The 21,939-nt window shown below is 52.4% G+C and overlaps 1 protein-coding gene across 3 annotated transcripts in view; it reads left to right on the top strand.

Moving 5' to 3' along the window:
• The window catches only part of SDK1 (sidekick cell adhesion molecule 1), a 628,823-nt gene that overhangs the window by 477,707 nt on the left and 129,177 nt on the right, over positions 1–21,939 (top strand). For all 3 annotated transcript variants that reach the window (XM_045164319.1, XM_045164317.1, XM_045164318.1), the window contains exons 15-17: positions 2,899–3,046; positions 3,945–4,085; positions 8,608–8,789. In XM_045164319.1, coding sequence (XP_045020254.1) covers positions 2,899–3,046; positions 3,945–4,085; positions 8,608–8,789 — 471 coding nt within the window. The remainder of the gene's footprint in view (positions 1–2,898; positions 3,047–3,944; positions 4,086–8,607; positions 8,790–21,939) is intronic.

A 21,939-nucleotide genomic window follows, 5' to 3' on the forward strand; every position in this document is an offset into this window, starting at 1 on the left:
AGGCCGCAGTGCCCCGCCCTCGTCTCAGGACTCGCGTGGTACCCCCCCGTCGTGCTGTGTGTAAATCAGGTGGAACTTTTCACTGTGGTGAGATGCACAAACGAAGTACCCCATCCTAACGACACACTCGCGGCAGCGTTCAGATGATCCGCAGACTCTCCATCCTGCAGAACTGAAGCCCTGTCCCATTAAACAGCTCCCCGGCCCCCAGCCTTCTACATTCTCGCTCTATGAATCTGACTGCTCCAGCTGTCTCATTTAAGTGGAATTATACGTTTTTCTGTCCTTTTGTGTCTGGCTTATTTCACTAAGTATAATGTCCTCAAGGTTCATCCATGTGGGAGCGTAGTTCAGAGTTTCCTCCCTCTTCAAGGCTGACTAATATTCCGTCACGTGGATGGACCACATTCTGTTTATACATTCATCTGTTGATGGACTTGATTTGCACCGCCTTTTAGCTATTGTGAACAATGCTGTTAAGAGCTGTACAGACACCTGTTTGAGAGCCTGCTTTCAGTTCTTTGGGGTACATGTGTTGACATGGATTGCCAGATCGCACGGTAATCCTGTTTTTAACTTTCTGAGGAACTGCCACCCTGTTTCCCATAGCAGCTGCACGGTTTTACATTCCCGCCAAGGGTGTACACACGTTCCAACTTCTCCCCGTCATTGCCAACACGTTATTGTCTGCTCTTTGATAGCAGGTGTCCTAATGGGTGTGATGGAGAAGGAAATGGCAACCCACTCCAGTGTTCTTGCCTGGAGAATCCCAGGGACAGGGGAGCCTGGTGGGCTGCCGTCTATGGGGTTGCACAGAGTCGGACACGACTGAAGTGACTTAGCAGTAGCAGCAGTAATGAGTGTGAGGTGGACTTCAGTGGGCTTTTGATTTGCAACCTGCCCCCCAACATTACTGCTTCCCAGGTGGTACGGTAGTAAAGAATCTGCCTGCCAATGCAGGAAACGTGGGTTCAATCCCTGGGTCGGGAAGACCCCCTGGAGGAGGAAATGGCAACCCACTCCAGTGTTCCTGTTTAGGAAATCCCATGGACACAGCAGCCTGGCAGGCTACAGTCCACGGAGTCACAAAGAGTCAGACACAATTGAACAGCCGAGCACACATAACGCGCGTTTGTGTGCTATATAAGAAAACTATAGAAGAAGCAGGAACAAAACCGAAGCACTGCAAGCGGAAGAGCTCAGGGTCAACTTGGCCTCTGTCTTTTCACCCGGGTATCAGACATCTTCAGGATGGAGCCTGTATCTGCTGTGAAGCCTGACTCAGCGTGCCCAGTTCCCACCAACCACGTCCAGCTACGCTGACACTAGAGGAGCGTCCGTCCCCCTCCATGGTGACAGAGGACTCTTTTCTGTAACGGAACCTGCCCAGAAAACCAGATAACCACGAGCTGTTTGATGCCCTAGAGGGGTCTCAGGCTTCCAAAGTAAAAGGAAACACTGGTGCGAGTTTTTCTACAGTTAATTGGAGACACACACATTGCATTTTTAAAGGAAACATAAAAGCAGGGTTCCTTGTCAGCGGTAGATCACCTCTATCACTGAGCAGCACAAGCCAGGAATGCCCAGCTGGTGGCGAGGACTGCCATCCCAGAAAGCCATTTTGGGAGCAGCTTTATTTGAAATAATTAAAAAGACTCAGCCTTCACGGCCCAACTGGAGCCATGCTGCAGAGCGTGCAGCTTCCATCGAGGAGTCCAGACTTAGGGTGGATGGCACTGCGTGTGGGTCAACAGGAGTTGCCTCTGAGGGCCTCATTTCATTTCAGAACAGCTTATGGCCACCTCTTCACCCGTAAAGACCCCGAGCGCGTTTCTGATGAGCCCCTAAGTGCAGACTTGTAAGTCTCCATAGCCAGGCCTCTAGGTCTTCACGGAAGTGCCTGTGATGTTGTGTGTGGGCTGTGCAAGCCTGTGTGCAGTCTGAGCTGAGCCTGTCTGACATCAGGGTCACGAGTCGCCCCTGTGTGACACTCACAGACGTGGGCGAGCGATTGCACTGCCGTTTCCAAGGAACAAGAAGGACAATCTGATTCCCATAAGAGGTCCCCATCCCCCCAGTCTCACTTCACTGATAACTTGAGCCTCAGAGCAATTCCGAGTGGACCTGACAGAGGGTGCTTGTTCATCCTAAGGCTCCGCGAGGTGATTCGCCAAAAAGCCTGTCTCAACTCTGCAGAGAATGTCCCGGGGAGGGGTGGGGGCCAGGCAGAGCCTTCCGAAGCCTTGCATGGGAGAGCTCCCTTGGCTGGCAGGGTCGCCCTTCCACACCTGCCCGGAAAGCCCAGGGGAAAGATCTCCTAAACTCGCTGTGAGTTTAATTCCGCGTCTCTCCAGCCAGAGCCGCTCAGGGGCGTGGATGGAACGGGCCGCCACGCAGATGGGCGGCAGAATGCATGGCCCATCTGTCTTTATCATGCTCATTTCCTCTTTTATTAAAATGTTAATGAATATAGTTTTTATTTATCATTTGGTGGCGTGTGCAGCATCCTTTTCTGGGAGACAAATCTGCAATCTGCCACGTGAGCTGACAGCGTCTTCTCATTACCCAGTGAGCACGGGAATGAGGAACAACGTTCTGGTTCCATTTAAACTGCCACGTGCAGGCTGAACAAAAACTATCCCTTTACGTGTAGACAACAGCTTGGGGCTGGCGGCAGGCACCCCCAGACTCGGGAGCGGACGGCCTGAGTCAGGGCCAGGCTCACTGGTATTCGCCACGGCCTGACGCCTCGGCGTGTGCGTCGGCTCAGTGGGGCCAACCCCTCCATCTGCCTTGGCAAGCGAGGGAGACGGTTTATGCGGATGCACTTTGCCTTCCCTTGTTATCATTCAGACGGGCACCTGCAGAGGTTCGAACTCGTTCTGCTCCTCCTTTCAGACTCTCCCTGGAAAGTGCATCTGTCAGACGTCGGCCCCGAGATGACGGGCGTCACGGTGCGCGGCCTGACCCCGGCTCGCACCTACCAATTCCGAGTGTGCGCCGTGAACCAGGTGGGCAAGGGCCAGTACAGCGCGGAGACGAGCAGGTGAGCTGCCGCGGCAGCCTTGGCGCAGTGAGGGGAGCCGAGCATCTCGTGGGGCGGAGGGAGGCCATCATCGAGGTCACTTCAAGATCATCGACCTCCGCCCTTAGTGACCTTAGCCGGGAACAGACACGAGTGGGAAGCCTGTAACTGAGAGGAAGCGTAGGGTTCACAGGGCGGGCCAGGGCTCCCTCACTGCGGAGGGAACTTTCTTAGGTTCCTGGGGCGCTCAGACTGCACAGACAGGAGTCATTCCCGATCGCAGAGCCCCTTGTGTCCATGACATTAAAGAGCTGGTGGTGTCTCAGGGCCCTTTGTGCAGCTGACCACCTGTGGGGCGGGACTCAGAAGCGCCCAGCAGGTTCGCGGGAGGCAGAGCGAGCCCCCGCGTTTCCCTGGTGCTGGTCCTGATGCTGAGTGCTCCCCACCCAGGCCGGCAGCTGCTCTCAAGCCCATTCAGATGAGACCTGGGGAAAGGGCTTCATCGCAGCTCAGCACATCCTCCCCAGCCAGCCGGAGCGCTCAGCGGGCCTGTGCGGGGGAAGTGTTGAGAGCTCTGAATGACTGCTTTCTAATCGTGGGGGCTTGGTGTGTGAATTACTGAAGGAGCCAAAGAAAGTGATTTGGAAACAGCCCCGGACTCGGGCCTACGAGCCGGCTCGCCAGGTCCTTACAGGGCGGGGGTGCCGTGGGCCGCTCAGGCAGAACAAGCTCGCCCCTGTGTCTTCAGGACCCGTTATATCGATTTGTCCTTCCTGTCGGATCAGCTGTGTGTTTTGCTTTATTTGTCACTCAATTTGAGTACACAGTTCGGCTCAAGATTCAGCAAGATTGGGAATGGGAGCGAGGGCCCCGTGCTCCTGGGGCCCATCTCTCCTCCCCTCCCGCCCTCTCTTTTCAGACTGATGCTCCCGGAGGAGCCACCCAGCGCTCCCCCGAAAAACATCGTGGCCAGTGGGCGCACCAACCAGTCCATCATGGTGCAGTGGCAGCCGCCCCCGGAGCCGGAGCACAACGGGGTGCTCCGCGGGTATGTCCTCAGGCAAGTAGCCGCTCCCGGCCATGCATGCACCCTTGTGGACAGTCCAGTGTCCGTCCTGCTGAGGCCGCAAGCTCAGATGTCTGCAGGAGCCCAGCGGTAATCCAGACTCAGGCCAGCGGTAGGACTCCCAGGGGTGATGGAGACTGCGGCCAACAGCGAGAACGAGCACCTGTGGGCAGCCTCTCAGGGACAGGCTCTGCAGATCCAGCCTTGATGCGTACACACAGGAACCCACCCTCGGGGAGTGCAGTTTAGCAGAACGGAGGGGAGTGTTCCAGGCTGGAAGCAAGGTGTGCTTATTCCTTGAAAATCCTTTCACTCGAGGTTTTTACCAGAGGCGTGCGTTCTAGAGTATAATGATTTTTAATTAATAAAAATACAATTGATTTCATTACAAGCCAGTTTTTACCATGCTAGTATGTTGAGCTGCCAGGTTTTCCAGGATTACCCAAAACAGGTAAAAGTCTGGCTTTTTTACCTGCATTGTCTTAGTTTTCCATGTTGGGAATGAACCCAGTATGTTCTAAACACAGGGCAGGCCCCACCCTCCCAGCTGCAGACCAGACACGGCCCGGGAGCGGCCAGTTCGCTCTCTCTGCCCCTCTGGGAGGGGTTTGGCTCTGAGCACCTCACATGAACCGCGCCAGCCCTGGCTGGGTTGGCAGAGGAACCTGCTTTGCCAAAAATTACTGCTGAGTTTAAAATGGCCGCGAAAGCGATCGTTTTAGTAGTTTGTCAACACAAGTGAAAGGGAAAAAGCAAACCAGTATTGAAAAGGTAACTGTTACCTCCCTCCTAATGGGCGCACCCGTCGCCAGCCTCCGTGGGCAGGGCTGGACGCACCCGTTGCCAGCCTCCGTGGGCAGGGCTGGATGCACCCGTCGCCAGCCTCTCCGGGCAGGGCTGGCAGGTGTCCACCGTGCAGATGCCCAGCCCACGCCCTTGCTAGACCCGTGACCAGAAGACACCAGGCTACCAAAGGTCTAACGTAGACTGACGTAACGTCTTAGCTAAAAGTAAAACATTATGAGAGAGTTGCTTCTTTAACTCCATTGTCTGCATACAGAAGTCAGGTCATCCCCAGCATGTATTTATGTGATCACCCGCTCATCATTTAATACACATTTATCTATGTGAACGTAATGTGTGCCTGTCACAACCAATTCACTGCTGTTCTCCAGTTGTCCTCAAGCATATGAATTATCCTCTGAACACAAGCCAGATCGTTATCTAAGCCAGAAGAGGTTTAAACGCGGCCGTCCCCTGGCTGCACAAGGGCCGCAGGGCTGAACCTGTACGCAGGGCCCCCTCGGTCCCTGAGCCCCCGGCCTCCCCCAGTTCACAGAGGAGACTGCCGATCAGCCCCCTGTGGGCAGGGGACGCCTGCGGACCCGTGGGTGGACCTGTGGGCCCGTGGGTGCTTCCAGAGCCTGGTGTCTCCCTCGGGAAAGCAGCCCAGCGCTTCCCGCTGCTCGAGGCCCAGGTTTTCCTCGCTGCTTGCCCAGCTGTCCCCTGATTCCCTGCTCATCAACTAATGAAGATAATTGGTCTCCCCTCTGGACCAGCCTCCCCCTCCCATGCTTGTCACCCCATCCGCCTCTGTCTTTTTTTGACCACAGGAAAGAAAAGGTTCCTGGGGCTCCATCTGCCAAAAGGACTTTAAAAGTCAGGCCACAGAGCCAGGCTCGGGGCGTGGAGCTTCCTAACGCGAGCTCTCTGATGTCGCGAGGCCCCGTCGGGCACTGCACATCTCCCTGTTTTGTGGGATTATGGCTCTTAGAAGGATTTTCTGTGATGGTGTCAGTAGAGGCAAGCGCTGGAAAAGAGGGCATCCGTATTTGCAGGGGCTTCAATCCAGAGAGCCCCAAGACGCGGGTGTACCACACAGGCTGTGAATATCCCAAGTTTTCAAAAATTAAAGACCCATCCCAAAATGCATCTGCTGGGAAACATTTCCGAATAATCCTCCGGTCTGCAGATCAGCTCTGTTTGCAAGCGTGTACCCTCCGGGGCACAGGGCTCCATGTCAGACCAGAAGCACGGTCCACGGAAGAACAAAATGGAAATAAATCACCGCCGCGGCTCCGGCTGTAAGAAGTAGTTAGAGTGCGTGCACGGTAATAAAATATTCATAATAATGGGCAGGGTGTTTCTTTGAGAGGAACATAGGGGTTATGTCCTTTAAAAACATTCTCCTGTTTATTTCCGCGTAAAGAATCTTCTTGTTCTCTCTGAGGCGGTCTCCTGGGCAACGTATCCGGCCCTTCAGCGGACGATGCCCTGTGCTTCTGTTATTAATTATGACCTTCCTAGACGTTCTGTGAATATTACAAGAGCGCCTTGAAGCCGCTGGTCAGAATGGACCACGCTCCCTGCCGGAAGGGAGAGCCAGGAATCTAGGAGGTCGATTCTCCCCACCTCATACAGATAGGTCTGGGAGGAGGGGTGAGCAGGCTGTTTCAGGGCTCAGAACTCAGGGTTCTCTGTTAGCATACTTCCCACACAAGCAGCGTTCCCAACAGAGAAAGGTTTTGGGGGCGGAGCTCCAGTCCATCACATCTCCTTTGCGCCCACTGTTTTCATCCTATTCTCGAACCGACCCCGCGGGATGCCATTATCACCACGTCACCTTAGGGAGGAGGAACCCAAGGCTCAGAGAGGTGAGAGTTGGCTTCAGACCTTCCAGCTCGTGAGTCTTCTTCCCAGCTTGGTCTTCTGGGCGGCTTGCTTTGCTCTCCCTGGAATGTGTACCGGACAGTGAAGCGGGGGTCTCCAGCAGCCATGCCCAGCTGTACCCTGCTGGGGACCTGTGGTCCTGGGCCCAGTCATTTGCCAGGCTACTCTGGGGTCTGGTGTGGGTGGGAGCCAATATTTGCCTTTTTTCAAAATGCCTGTCTGATTTTCCCAGGGCCATTTATTCTCAAAGTCCCTGCTCTGTAGATGGGGAGATGGCTGGTACTCGGATGACGCCACACCAAGCCTTCCCTGCCTAGAGGACAGGCCGTCCTATGATAGACTTGGTTCAGCCTGCTGTGAGCGGCGCCCACCCCTGGCTGGGGTCCAGTGAGGTGCAGCAGGATTGGAGGGGGTGGGAGAGAAGCACAGATGGGTATGAGGCCTCTTGCACGTTTGCCCATCATGGAGCGCCATGCGTGTGCCAGCGCCTCCCCCCAGGGCCGCTGCAGGCCCGCATCCTGCGGCTCCTCTTAGGCGAGAGGCAGGAAGGCCGGGGCCTTTGTGCTCTTCATGGCCTACCTGCTCTCGATCCTTTCTGCCTCCTCTCCAGCAGGACTCACCACACACAAGTGGCCTGTAGCAGGAAGGGCTCAAAGACGAGTCTCAGAAAACACTGATTTTCATGAAGAACATTTTATTACCATGTCCATACATCCTGAGTGTGTTTTCAGTCATCACTCTCCTTGGAGAGCTGTTTCCCGCTCCAGGTGTGGATTTCAGAGTTCCTTCTTTTCTCTGAGGGCGGTGGCCTTGCTGACACGCTGGTTCGAGTGAGTCTGGCTCAGGCCCTTCGCTGCGTCCAGGTCCTGTGGCCCTGGGAACGGCACGGTGACTGACCAGGACTCTGCAGGGCCGCTCAGCGTTCTGGAGGCACCTGACGACCCCAGGCCGCTGTGGGGAGTGCGTGCATTTCCCGCCCCACTTCAGGCCTGTGTCCTCCTGCAATTCTGCCATCCCCACCGAGCACCAGAGTCGCATCTTCTTGAGGAAGGAGCCAGCTCTTGGCTAGAAACTCCACGCTCTTGGAAGTTATCCCCACAGCTCTCGCCCCTCAGTTTACCCAGAGGAACAATTCACTTCTGCACACATGATCATGGAAGATGTCCGTCACTCAAAATAAAGTTACAACAGTCCTTTCACTGTGCAAATAACAGTTTCCCAGCTAATACGTTTTCTGTGTTCAGAGTTGTGTACATCATTGTTTTAAATAAATGCAACTTTAAATCTCTGCCTTTCGTCCACAGAAGAGCCTGCACATTGCCCTCTCACAGGTCCCCTAAAAGCCACTCTTAGCAGCGGGCCTGTATTTTAGGAGTGTGAGCACCTTTGAAAGCCAGTCATTCTGACTCTGGACTTCATGCACTAGCCCAGCAGGGAGCTCAGCCCCCGGACACCCAGGGGCACCACGCTGCCCGCTTCCTTTCCTCATCGTTTCAGAGCCACTGGAGGAAGGGGTCTCTAGGACTGATTTATAGCTGCAACCCACTAGAAATCCTGTCTGAAAACTGGGGTCCTGAGTTGCTGTACTCCCTGGATGACTGACACTTAAAAAGGGATCATTTTTCCTGGACCCTAACACGGTTGCAGCGTGAGATCTGTTTAGCCAGAGCTTCTAGTCACCGTGAGATTAGATCAGACCTTAGCGACAGAGGTGGAAGTAGTGTCATCTGGGGCGGACCGCTGGGCTTTCTTCTTGTCTGTCTACCTCTGATCTCCTCTAACCGCGTGGAGGAACCTCGGGGAAACCCAGTCTCTGGCTCAAGTCGTCTCTCCCGGTCTGTCGTAGGTACCGCCTGGCTGGCCTGCCCGGGGAGTACCAGCAGAGGAACATCAGCAGCCCCGAGGTCAGCTACTGCCTGGTCACCGAGCTCATCATCTGGACCCAGTACGAGATACAGGTGGCTGCCTACAACGGAGCCGGCCTGGGCGTCTTCAGCAGGGCCGTGACTGAGTACACCCTGCAAGGAGGTGAGCCCGCCCGAGGCGGCACGGTCTTCTTCACTGGGGAGCAAGATGTGCAGAGTTCTGTTAGAGCAAGCGAGTTGATCAACTCACTCAATATTTGAAATATTTATTTCTGTTGAAATAAAAATAGAGTGTTCAGTCCTCTAGGGAGCAATCAGAAGGGGATGAATCACATATTTAATTTAATCTCTCCTTCTATTCATAAACTATAGCAAAACCACAGAAAGGGATTGGATATATTATTCTGTCTGCTGCTTTCTGGTTTCTAAGGATGGAATGTGTCTCTACACATTCGTTAACTGGTCCACTTATTCTGAAAATTCCTGTGGAATTGACTTTTTCTAAAAGGAATAATGGTATATTTTGCAGTGGAGGTGGCTGTGGAGTCCTGTGTGAAGCTGTGAACGTTTTTCACAGAGAGTGATTATTCAGTGTTTTGTTTTTAGCGATGTAACACAATTGTTAGTAATGGGGTTTGCGACTCGCTGCTCCCCACCCCCACTTTGGGTTTCCTTTTTCAGTTACACAGGCAAACAATTCACTAGATACATAAAAACTCCTCCCCACACCCAGCCCCCAAAACTGACCAGCCAGAGTGCCATAAAGCCAGCAGGTCTTACATTTATGTGCTAAGACCCAAACCCGTCATTTCCAGTTAATTCCACTGTTTTCTGGAGGGTCCAGGTCTTGGCCCCAGGAAGGGCTGGACCCTCAGAGACACTCTCCATGTCTGCATTTCACTTTCAATGCTCTTTGCAGTAACATATAGACCCTCTCTGGACACAGTGGCCCACCAGAGCAGCCCAGAGCCTGGCCCGGGGAAGCAATTTTCCCACCAAATCTAAACCCCTTTTTCGCTGAGCAGTTTTCCGCTGTCCTGACTCACAGGTGTGAGTTTATTCGCTTAGGCATTTTTATTACTACCAGGCCTTGGCCTTTTTCAAATGATAAGGTTGCTAACTGCCCACGTCTCTCCCCACATCATGCCTGAGGCCTAATGTTCCCTGATATTACACGCTGTCATTATCACCCCGTATTGATCGGCTGTCTGTTGTCATCCCCGAGCCCATAAATCCTCCTCCCGAATTAAGTGCCGTCAGCCCTGCTCTCACAGTGACGAGCAGAGAGACTTAACATGCAGGACGACAGGAAGGGCTTGGTGTCTGCCTGCACCTCTTGATCACTCATTGGAAGATGAAAATAGCTGAAAACCTGCTCTGTTAACGCTTGCTTTAACTAGTCCGTTTAATAAAATAACAATAAATTCAGAAACACTTAAAGTGACAGACACTGCTGCTGATGGCCCCCCAGCACTGTTCACAGTGGCGGCTTCCTCCTGTTGCCGGCATGCTCACGTTCTGTACGGGGCACAGTCTCCCCCTGACCGGGAAGGGCTGTGGGGCGCTGCATCTCGCGTCTGTCCCGCCGTCCCGGGGGGAGCTTTAGGGCTGTGAGCGACGTGATCAAAGCACCGTGTGAGGAAGGGAGACCTGTCAGCAGGTGCGCGGGGGAGACCGGAGGGGCCTGAGGGTGGGGCAGCCGCTGCAGACAGCAGAGTGCTGGTCCGGCTGTGAACTGATGAACTCCCCCCATCGCAGACGCGGGCTGAGAGGAGCCACGGGCGTGTGCAGTAAGACTTCACACCTAACCCCTCTGGGCTGCCCCTCCACCCCGTCCAGCCTGCCACACGAGCTCTCGCTGGGGCATCCTGTCCCATGGGACCAGCCCAGCCCCCTCCTCAGCTCACTGGCAGTTTCTGGGGTGAAACAGGGTGCGTTTTGCTCGCGCTGAGCGGGTCTGAGGTCGCTGGGCTAACACAGGTGGAGCAGCGATAACGCTGGGTCCTCTGAGTCAGCAGCGCTGTTTTCTGGGCTCCCTTGGCTCCTCTGAGGTCAGTGGGGCCCCGCAGGGGATTCATCGGCCTGAATGCTGGCGGCGTGCCTGCCCCTCCAGCACGAGGGCCTTGCGGATCTGGACGCAGCTGGAGGCAGGCGCTGACTCCGCGTGGAGCCGTCTCTGGATGCCTCGGCTAACGTGAGGCTGGGGGGAGTCTGCTTCCTCGAGTAGGTGAGAACCTGACTTCCGGTAGCTCTGCGTGCAGCGGTGTTCAGAGTCTCTCTCTTCGTAGCTGCTTACGAGCAGATGTCGAGTGCGGTTTTCCCATCTGCGTGTCAGCCTGCGTCGCTGGGTCACCGTTGCTTGGCCCGGCTACTGGGTGGCTGGCAGGGGAGCCTGGAGCTAGGAGTCCCGGCAGGTCTCAGGGCCCCCAGGGTGATCACAGTCCACATCTTTGCTCACCTGAAGGTGTTTCTGACTCTCTGTGAGTCCCCAATGCAGGCTGTGATCCTTCTGACCTCGGTGTGGACTCAGGAAACACACATCTTCTGGGGCTCCTGGCATCTTTTTCAGCCGTGGTTGGCACACCCAGACCCGTGTGCTCCATGCAGTGGTAATGCCCGGGCAGCTGACCCCGAGCACTGCTCCATGCTCTGCTTCCAGGCCCTGCCCTGCCACTGCCCTGGACCCTCAGTCACCAGCAGAACTTCTCAGGCCTTTTCAGCCTCTGACCTTTCCCCTTTTGTCTGAGGGTCATGCCTGAGCCCTGGGACTGGTCCCTTGGGCTCCACAGCTGGCAGATCAGGATGGACACACGGCCAGGGGAGATATCTGGACCCTCAGCGTGGGGCTCACTCACATGGGGTTCACGTGGGGTAACTTACACGGGGAACACTCACCAAGGGCACACACACACAGCTTTCTGCCTACACAGGCCCAGAATTGGCCCTGGCCCAGAATTGGCCCTGGCCCAGAGTCCATAAAGCCTGACTCTTACTACTTATCAATACTACTTATCTGCCTTCAAGAAACATCTTAGCTCTTCTCTGCCTCTGCTTTTTCTTGTTTTGGCATTTGTAGAGTTCTGACATTTCCACCCGCCCAGACTACTTTAAGGGCAGTTGTGAAGAGAAAAGGAAGCAATATAGGTGAAAGTGAAGTCGCTCAGTCATGTCCGACTCTGCGACCCCATGGACTGTAGCCTACCGGGCTCCTCCGTCCATGGGATTTTCCCGGCAAAGGTCCTGGAGTGGGTTGCCATATCCTTCTCCAGAGGATCTTCCTGACCCAGGGATCGAACCCAGGTCTACCTGCACTGCAGGCAGACGCTTTATCCTCTGAGCCACTAGGGAAGCCATGCTATTAAATGCTGAGCTGTGATACACACACCCATGTTTCTGTCTGGATTCCTCCATCCACCCTGACAACAACCAGTATCTATTGTGGGATTTGAATGTCTCCATCGTGGTAGTTGTACAGAAAGAAATTTGGGGTCAATTTCTTTGCTATTAGTAAAATCAAGAATGCATGTTGAGGAATTGGTGTGAGTGCCTGCTGTGTGCCATAGTAGGGCCACGCAACAGGCCAGGGCACTGAGACCGGAGGGGACACCTATCTCGTTGTCAAGCCTGGGGGCTTCAGCCTCGACCGGAAGTGAAGACTAGCATTTGTGAAACAAGATCGAGAATGAGAACAGAGTCCGGCCTCATTCTCAGGAAGGCAGTCCGGTTCGGTGCTCGGGGAACGTGCCGTCACTGTGAAGGCCCCCCTGCAAAGGGGCTTTCCTGGGACAGCATCAGGGAAGTAAGTGTAGCTGCCGAACTGGTTCAGAACGGAATCCGGCTGCTAGAAACAGCCCAAAGGAACAGTACCGTAAATGAAGTGGGGATGTGTTTTCATCTTTCTGACACCAAACAGTGGGCAGTGGGTTCTGTGGAGTCATGGTGGCAGCTTTATGGTCACCAGAGAACCAAGTCCTCCTTTTTTTGCTTTGCTATCTGTAGTGCTTGCCTCGTGGTTGCAAACTAACTACTGTGATGCCAGCTATCACATCCACATTCTAGAAGGAGGAAGGCACAGGGTCTGCCTTGTGGCCAAATAATCAAGTATGCCCACCTTTGAGGAACTTTATTAGAAGTCCCATCTGCCACAGACTCGTGCTTACAATTCATGGACTGTCTCCGTGCCAGAGAGCCTGGGAAGGGTCCCTCAGCTGGGCACATTTCCGTCCATTATTAAGGAAGGAAGAGGGGAGGGCAAGCAAAGGGCAGCTAGCAGTGTCTGTCCCACTTGTCCGGCGACTCCTGCTGAGGAGTCGCCCGAAGGATGTACAGTTTCCAGGTATAAACTGGTGAGACAGTCTGTCTCACAGCCGCGCGGGCAGAGCACTTCCTGGTCCTTCGTAACCACCCAGACTGGAGTCACCAGACACCGCAGGCCCACAGCTCCCCAGACCCCTTGGCCTCCTCTGGAGCTCAGCAGCTCTGCTCTGGCAACCCGCCGTGTGTCCCAGGGCTGTTCGCGGCCAGCGCTGAGAAAGGCTGGGGGGCTAAACTGGTGCCTGACGCTGAAAGGGGAAGAATTAGAATGCTGATATGTTAAGGGGGTAGGGAGGGGTGAATTACGCATAAGATTAATTATTCATCAGCCTAATTTGGGAAACTATTGGAATGTGTGTACTCACAATTCTGGAGCTGCTCAGGAGACTGTGGAGGAGCAGGAGCAAAGGGGAGAGCTGAGCCGCCGTCCAGCCGGCCTCCTTTTCCTCTCCCATTAGCCGTGTGGTGGACTGGAGCCATCGGGGACACGCGGTGTGATTTATCTCGACTTTAATAAGGCTCCTCTTGAAAAGGTGTCGGAATGCCGGGAGAGCTCGAGGGGCTCCCACTGCCGCCAGGGGGGCGTGTGCATGTCAGACGGTCACCCGCAAGAGGATGTGTGAACGACGCGGTGTCGGCCCGGCGAGGGCACAGGGGGCGGGAATGCGGGTGGGGGGGCTGCTGCCCGGAGATGCGCGGCCCCGAGCACGCGGCCTCGGTCTCAGAGGGGCTTCCCTCAAGGGGGCTCCTGAAGGAAGATAAGGGGGCCATACCTCAGCCCAGTAAACTGACCCCGGAAGTGGTGAGAACCACCGTCCACCTGTCACACCCCAGGTTTCTCCTCAGTCCCGTTTATTGTTGAGATGCAGTAAAAGCATCTGTTACGGTCCACGTCCTGACGCTGTGTGCGGCCCCAGCCACTCCGAGGCTCCCCTGAGAACTCTGCGGTCACGTGACTGCTTCACCTGTCTCTCACCGTTAGCTGAGCAGTTTTTAACAGAAACTGATTGTGGAGCTAAACACTGCGTCAGCATTGACTTGGAGCCACTGATTGCTCCAGATGACTACAGTGCCTTTCCCCCTTCCTGGATGATTAGAAAGTTGCTGAAGTAGACACTGGCAGTAGGAAAATGCTCATAATTATACAGGGTGTTTAGTTATGCGGAACTTAGACTCCCTGGCTTTTTCCTCTTGAAACCAAAAGCATATTGATTTCTGGAAGGGTTCGGAAGGAACTTCTGGAGTGAACTGAAGTTGTCTTCCATTTCATTCGGGTGATTGCAATGGAGATTGGACAGCTTGGCTTCCTGAGCTCGTGTGGTTAGAGCTGTTTTAAGAGTCTTGCTGCTCCGTGTGTGCCTTGCTTGTGTGCGTGCTCAGTCGCCTCCGTGTCTGACTCTGCGACCCCATGGACTGTAGCCCGCCAGGCTCCTCTGTCCATGGGATTCTCCAGGCAGGAATTCTGGGGTGGGTTGCCATTTCCTCCTCTAGGGGATCTTCCTGACCCAGGGATCAAACCCGCATCTCCTGTGTTTCCTGCTTTGCAGGCAGGTTCTTTACCACTGAGCCAGAGAGAAAGCCCATGTTTAGGTTAATCTCTCACATTTAAAACTTCCTTCTGCAGGAAAGAGAAGGTCATGAGGCCCTGCTAACAACATCTATTAAATGGGACTGATGGGCAAAATCGGGGCCGGTGAGGCGTATGAGAAGCTAGGAGGTGAGAAAGTTTGTGTTAGATAATTCCCAGGTGTTCAAGTCGTAAAGAGCCAGGGCAGACCAAGCAGATATTTGAGGTGTGCACAGTCACTCACTCATGTCCAACTCTTTGTGACCCCATGGACTGTAAGCCTGCACCAGGCTCCTCTATCCATGGAATTCTCCAGACAAGAATACTGGAGTGGGTTACCATTTCCTCCTCCAGGGAATCTTCCTAACCCAAGGATGGAACTCACATCTCCTGTGTCTCCTGCATTGGCAGGCAGATGCTTTACCATTGAGCCATCTGGGAAGCCCCAAGCCAGTGAGGTTAGCAAACTTTATCCCTTCCTTAAATGTGTTAGTCGCTCAGTCATGTCCAACTCTTTTGCGACCCCATGGACTGTAGCCTGCCAGGCTCCTCTGTCCATGGAATTCTCCAGGCAAGAATTCCTTCCTTAAATGGGTCCATTAAGATGCAAATGCTGATTTTTCTATAAAGGGCTCAAAGACAAATTATACTATAAATCATCATTCTTGAGCATGCCAAGATTTTAATTTTTTCTGGTTTTATTTCTTTATCATTTTTCTTCTTGTAACAGGTATTTTTGTGCTGTAATGATTTATTCTGGTTTCAGAACATTACCTTCTAATGTAGGAGAACTATTCCATATTTGGAGAGAAATGGGAAAAAACATTTGGTTATCCAGGTTTCTAAAACATTAGTAAAAGCCCCTAAATGTTCACTTGGGCTTCGCAGGGTTTTCTAAAGTAAGGATTATAAATGAGCACTCTGCAAGCTCCATTCCTATCTCCTCTTGGGAAATTCTCAATGTAGCATAAATGACATTGCATGAAAAGATTTGTTTCTCAGTCCTGATGACTTTGTAGACCTCAGGCTGCACCCATGGACAGGCTAATGTTCAGATTCTCCCAGCATCCCCTGAAGCACCCAGTAGGAACTGAACAAAGCGGTGCGGGGTGTTCCTTTAGGTGTGGGCCTGACTTGGTCTTTGAGGCCTTTCAGGAAAGGGTAGGAATTGACTTCTTCAGGGGGAGCCACTGTGCGCCAGTTTCCACTGTCCTGTGAGCCATCCACGTACGTTCATCGCCTTCTGCGGCCATCCCCCAGCCGTTGTGTGAGAGAGGCACCACAGTTCCTGTTTTACAGAGAAAAAGGCAGAAGTTCAGAGAGGTAATCAGCTTTCCAAAGGTCACACAGGTTGAAAACACTGGGAAGTGCTCAAATTTATGCTTTTCCTTCTCAGTTCAGTTCAGTCTCTCAGTCGTGTCCTACTCTTTGTGACCCCAGAGCCCTGGCACACCAGGCCTCCCTGTCCATCACCAACTCCCGGAGTGCACTCAAACTCACGTCCATCAAGTCAGTGATGCCATCCAGCCATCTCATCCTCTGTTGTCCCCTTCTCCTGCCCCCAATCCCTCCCAGCATCAGAGTCTTTTCCAATGAGTCAACTCTTCCCATGAGGTGGCCAAAGTACTGGAGTTTCATCTTTAGCATCATTCCTTCCAAAGAACACCCAGGGCTGATCTCCTCTAGAATGGACTGGTTGGATCTCCTTGCAGTCTAAGGGACTCTCAAGAGTCTTCTCCAACACCACAGTTTAAAAGCATCAATTCTTCAGGGCTCAGCATATAAACATGGGCAAAAATCGCTTCCAGATTTTCAGTGCTCAAGTGGGTTTGCAATAGCTTGTAGATATTTTTTACTGGAATGAAAAGCAGGCACAATAAGTCTGTTTTACATGGAAACCCAGGACAGACACACACTCCTGAAACAAAAGGGTCAGAGAATAGTAATCACCCTGACAGTGTGTGATGGTTTTCATGTTTTCTGCTCTATTCCATTCTGTCGCATTCTTTCCTTTAACAAATGCAGGCTGCAATTGCTAAGCTGAGTTTCTGGTCTGCTGCTAATGCAGTAGTGGCCTGCAGTTTGAAAAAACCCTGAATTCAAGCAGTACAGGGTGTTTGGTTCAGTTGGCCATGAATCCCTTTCAGAACAGGCGTCAACTGGCCTGTAGTTCACGTCAGGGTCAAGGTTGAAGCCGGGGGCCCAAGGGAGATACTACAATGAAGGACCCAACAGGGGTGGGGCTGAGTGGGCACTGAGCGGGGCAGCCTGGGCACCAAGCCGAGATTCGGGGGCTGGAGGCAGGTCGAGTCCAACACCAGTGTCTGTGCAGACCTTGTGGGAGAGAAGACTTGCCCTTCAGCTGCCACTGAAAGACACAGCGAACAGTCAGACCCATCTTAGATGGCTGTGCCTGCGTGCTAAGTGACTTCAGTCGTGCCCGACTCTTTGCAACCCCATGTAGCCCACCAGTCTCCTCTGTCCATGGGATTCTCTAGGCAAGAATGCTGGAGATCTTCCCCTCCAGGGGATCTTCCTGACCCAGGGGTGGAACCCAAGCCTCTCACATTGCCGACATTGGCAGCGGGTCCTTCAGCACTAGGGCCACCTGGGGAGCCCCAACACTGCACCCAGCACACTATTTGCAGAGGTTCAGACGGGTCTTCCCTACAAGCCTGTGAAAGCTGTGAAGGAAGGGGCTGCATCTGATTGATCTTATTTACATCTGGACCCCCAAACCCAAGCAAGGTGCCTGACACGTCAATAAATGAAGCATAAATAGATGTCTGATTATGGCGAACGCCTGCTGTTTCTGTTTCAGTTCCCACCAGTGGGCCAGTGAGTGTCCGTGTTCAGCATGATGCCCAGCCTTCTCTCCCGTGGTCTTCTTCTTGTCTTAGAAGAAGAACCCAGTGCCTGCTGGCCTTGCGCCTCTGCAGCCTGCAAACTGGTCCCGAAGGCTTTCCCCTCAGTGCCTGGTGCATAAAGAATTGGTGAAAACAAGTTTGGAAAGGGATACACAAAACTTTTTCAGTGTTAAGGTATTTTCTTATGCAGGACCCTTAAAAAGGGATTCTTGAGCTTCTTTGTGCAAGATCTGTTATCCTCACAAAGCGCCAGGACTGTTTAATGCAGGGAGGACACGCAGCCACATCAAAACCAGGAGCGCTGTCACGGCACAAGACCTCAGCCGTAGCCTTCAGCGCCCTGGAATTGATGACACCCCCCAGCACGCAGATGGAATATATGTGTCCACCCGGCAGAGTTGTAGCCCGTGGCCCCTCCACGTCGTGAGCTGCTTCTCCCCTTCTCTGAAAGGCAGGTAGTGGTGTAGGCTCACCTGGAGAGGGAGACGCCCGTGAATTCTGGGTGGACTCTTTGGTGCCCGATACTTGAGATCATACACATTCAGGATAAGGAGAATTGGGGTGTGTGGTTGTGGCGGAGACATAAGGAATCGGGCATCCTTCCGTGGCATGGCCACTGCTGGGACCAGCCGTCCCGCCAGCAGCTCCATCCCCAGTGAACAGAAGATAAGCAGAGGTGAAGAGGCATTTCTCTAGGTGAGGGAGGCCCTGAGTGTTCGCATGCCGGGCTGCTCCCAACCAGGAGAACTGACCTTGCCTTGAGGGTGGTGAGAGATGAGCCGCCTTCGTGCGGGACACTGAGGTTTCCTAGTCTGAAACAGATGTGGTCGGTCTGGTATCTCAAGTAGACACACACGAGCATGTTAGCATACAGAAATGTTGTTGAGCGGTGCGCTATCATCTCATTCTGTGCTAAATTCTGCTGATTTGACAGCATTGTCCCTGGGCCGTTAGCATCTTTAGGTTGGATTCCACCAGCTGATACGGGGTGAGAAGGAGGCAGACGTCAGTCACTTTCCCCTACGGAGGCCTGGACGCTCACACCCACCTGCCCCATGAGACCTTGGGAATCTCCCTGCTGGCATTTCACGGTATCACTCCATTAATTTTATTTGACATGTTGTGAATCTCCCAAACATCAGGTAGCTCCATGGCCAGCGCACGTTTCTTCTGATTAACTGTTATTTTAAACCGATTTCCGCTGTTTACACAGATTGCAGAGAAGATGGATTGTAATGATAGTCTAGAATTTACTCGGGGTCCTGAGATCAGCTTTGCATAATATGCATCGTGTTGTTTGAGTACTTGAATGAAACAGCAAACATGAGCCCAACCGGTGTCTCTCTTCCCAGCTGCAGAGACTGGTTCAGGAGAAGTGCTGACCCGACAGAGTCTCAAATTCTGTGGGCTGTGAACAGCAGTAGACATTCCTGGAGGAAAAGGTGGAAAACTGTCGCTGGGAGTCACCTTGGGTCACTCAGAACAGGCCGCCTCCTAACAACCTCGTTTCCTCCTGGGGGAGGGTTGCCGAGTTGATAGGTCCAAATGCTATGTTCATTCTGTGGCTTGATTTCCACTCATTGCTTCATTTACTTATCGGTTCTCTCAATCAGCACCCTTGTGGCTGAGATGGAGACCATGCATTGGGTGATAAAGTCATCAGGTGAACCCCGAGGACTCAGCTTTGCTCAGAGAGTGTTCACTTGAAGGACCACCAGTGTGAAGGTGACCCCAGCTGCAGAACCGTCGCCCTTCGGGGCTCTTCTTGCTCAGCACTTCCGTCAGGGACTCGGAGCGGGTGGAGACGATGTGCCCGGCAAGCCTGCAGGTGTCACAGCTGAGAGAGCCATTCAGATGTTCTGTCCCCAAATCAGAATTAAAAATAAACTGCAGTGTTAGATTGATGGCTGAAATCAGGCTGAAGCATGAAAGCCAGACGCTGCTTTTCCAGACACACGACCAGCCATGTGACAGAGGAGGAGGGGCGGGATGTGCCGGTTGTTGCCATAAACAGAGTTGGGAGGTGAGTTGAGCACAGATCCTGGGAGAGCTGGGACCAGTCTTGTCAATGACACGTTTCCGAATCAGGGCAGATCCAGTGCCATGGAATCCTGTTTGGGCTGAATGCCACTGGAGCCCGGAGGCCAGCTCCAGGTGCCTCACCGTGAGGGCTGGTGAGGACTCGGGGGGTCCACGGAGAAGGGGCCCAGCACGGGTGGTGCTCTGTCTGTCCATCATGCAGGAAACGGGAGAAGCAGAGTGTTTACTTGGCCCCTGGGAGCCAAGCCCAGCTGGATAGATTTGTGATTTTCAGATGATCCAATGGCTCTGTGGGCAAGGAGACAGACAGGCGTGGACAGGCAGCGGTTGTGAAAGGAAAGGCAGATCCCTTTACAGCGTTCGGCCAGGGCGCACGAGGACTGCAGAGAAGGAAGGGGTCCAGGAAGCCCTACTGGCCGCCGAGTGGCCGCCTGTCGGGAACAGTGAGTGGGCTCCTGTGAGGACAAGCTGGTGAACCCCAGGACCGTGGGGGGCTGGAACTATACCTACAGGAGAAGGAGGTAGAGACGGAAATTAGGCTTCTCCTTGACTCTGAAGCCACGTAAATATATTTCATCTATTTGTGTGTGCACGCACACTCAGTCATCTCCAACTCTTTTGCAACCCCACAGACTGTAGCCCACCAGGCTTCTCTGTCCATGGGATTTCCCAGACAAGAATCCTGGAGTGGGGTGCCATGTCCTACTCCAGAGGATCCTCCCGACCCAAGGATCAAGCCCACACCACCTGCATCGGCAGGTAGATTCTTTACCACTGTGTCACCTGGAAAGCCCTCATCTATTCATAAAACTAAGTTATTTTAAAACATTTATAACAGAAAGTCTGAAAAGCTGAAGGCAATATGAGACAGATGAACACAGCGGTGTGTTGAGTTGGTGAACTCAGCCAGATGGAAAGTGATTATTTCAAGTAACTTTGAAATGTGATGGTCTGACTGCCCATCCCTAGCACAGAACCAAAATCAAAAGCTGGAGGAAAAAGGATCTACAGCTTTCCGCGGCCATGGGAATGGCTGTGCTGCGTTCGGTGTTGTTAAGGCACAGTTGTGTGAGTGCTGTGAGATAAAGCAAATGAGTACCATGTGGCTGTCACTAGGAACCGAGATTTTTGGCAAAGTTGAAACCCTAAATTGGAATTGGAAGTATGATGATTTTATCCTCAAAGGAAGGAAGAATTTCTTGTAAAAAGGCCTGGAAATGAGAACCATCCTAGTAGCACAGAGTTTCTCAGTAACCCCCCAATAAACAGGCTTTCCTGGCTGAATGGGGGATTCCAGGTCAGGAGCAGGTGGTAAATAATATAATGTAATGTAATATATAATTCCAGAAAGCGAAGAAGCTTATCAAACCCCAGTGAGAGCTTGTCAGAAAGACCCCTGAGCCACCTTGAAAAAGCTCTCATTCGTTAAAGATGGGATAATGTGAAAATCAATCATAATAACTGCAATAAATTGAAGTGTTCCAAATACATTTCAGTCCATGGATTCGTAACAGTGTGTATTTTCAGAGCCACACTGATCAACTTTGGAGAATGCTAGGGGAACTTTTACATGCTGAATTTGTATAAAACTTTCCAATCAAAATCTCAAAATTTTGAGTGAGAAACTTGACCTCAGTGGGTGAACACAACTTATGCAATATGTGGTTTTATTCTCGAGATGGTGCCATTCAGGTACCATCAAGACTTCTAATTATAACCTCTTCAAAGGTTTGAAGGTCCCCATTAACAAGAGAGCATTTGCACAAGTAGGTGGTCGTGAGTGCCTGAAGATTATTTATCGCTTTTTCCCCAGTGAAAAGAAACTTCTGTCTTACTGCTAACCAGAATGGAGACAACTCACCCTCTTTGAGTTGTACTTTAAGGAGGCAGTATTTCCCTAAGTTAACAGTCCTTCCTTTCATTTTGACATTACAAACGTGTAATGTCAAAGTTTTTGTGATAATGTGACTGGATTTGGAATCTGATCAAATAGTTCTCACAGAAAGTATTTTAAAATAATGGGCATTTGTATATATCTACACAGATACTGCTGCCCATCTTAATAATAGCTTCTGTAGAGTTCAAATGCTGATTCCTTCAGAATTATAAAGCTGATTGCATGTCACTCGTACACGTTCGTATAGACGGTCTGGGGAGGTCTCTGTGAGTCCAGTCAGGTGCTAAAGAGTGTCATTAATGGCCATTTTTGGTGCCAATAGCTTTTCCTTCAACAGACCTTCAAAGTGAGACCCATTCACTAAAAACATTAACAACAATGATAATAATAACACTTTGTTCACAACCTCTTACAGAAACTCTTGGACAGCTGGTAGACTTCAGTTTAAAATTAAAATAGGAAAGTTCCGTTACGAATAATACTGTTAGAAGATAAATGGATGGCATGTCAGATGACACAGCAATGAACCCAGTCCAGATCATTAAATCAAGATCACTTCCATCGCAGGTTGATGAGCACTGATGCACAGCACCAGCTTTAACCCCTCAGAAGAATTCTTTTGCAAAGT

This window comes from Bubalus bubalis, chromosome 24, assembly GCF_019923935.1.
Source record: "Bubalus bubalis isolate 160015118507 breed Murrah chromosome 24, NDDB_SH_1, whole genome shotgun sequence".
NCBI classification, from domain to species: Eukaryota; Metazoa; Chordata; class Mammalia; order Artiodactyla; family Bovidae; genus Bubalus; species Bubalus bubalis.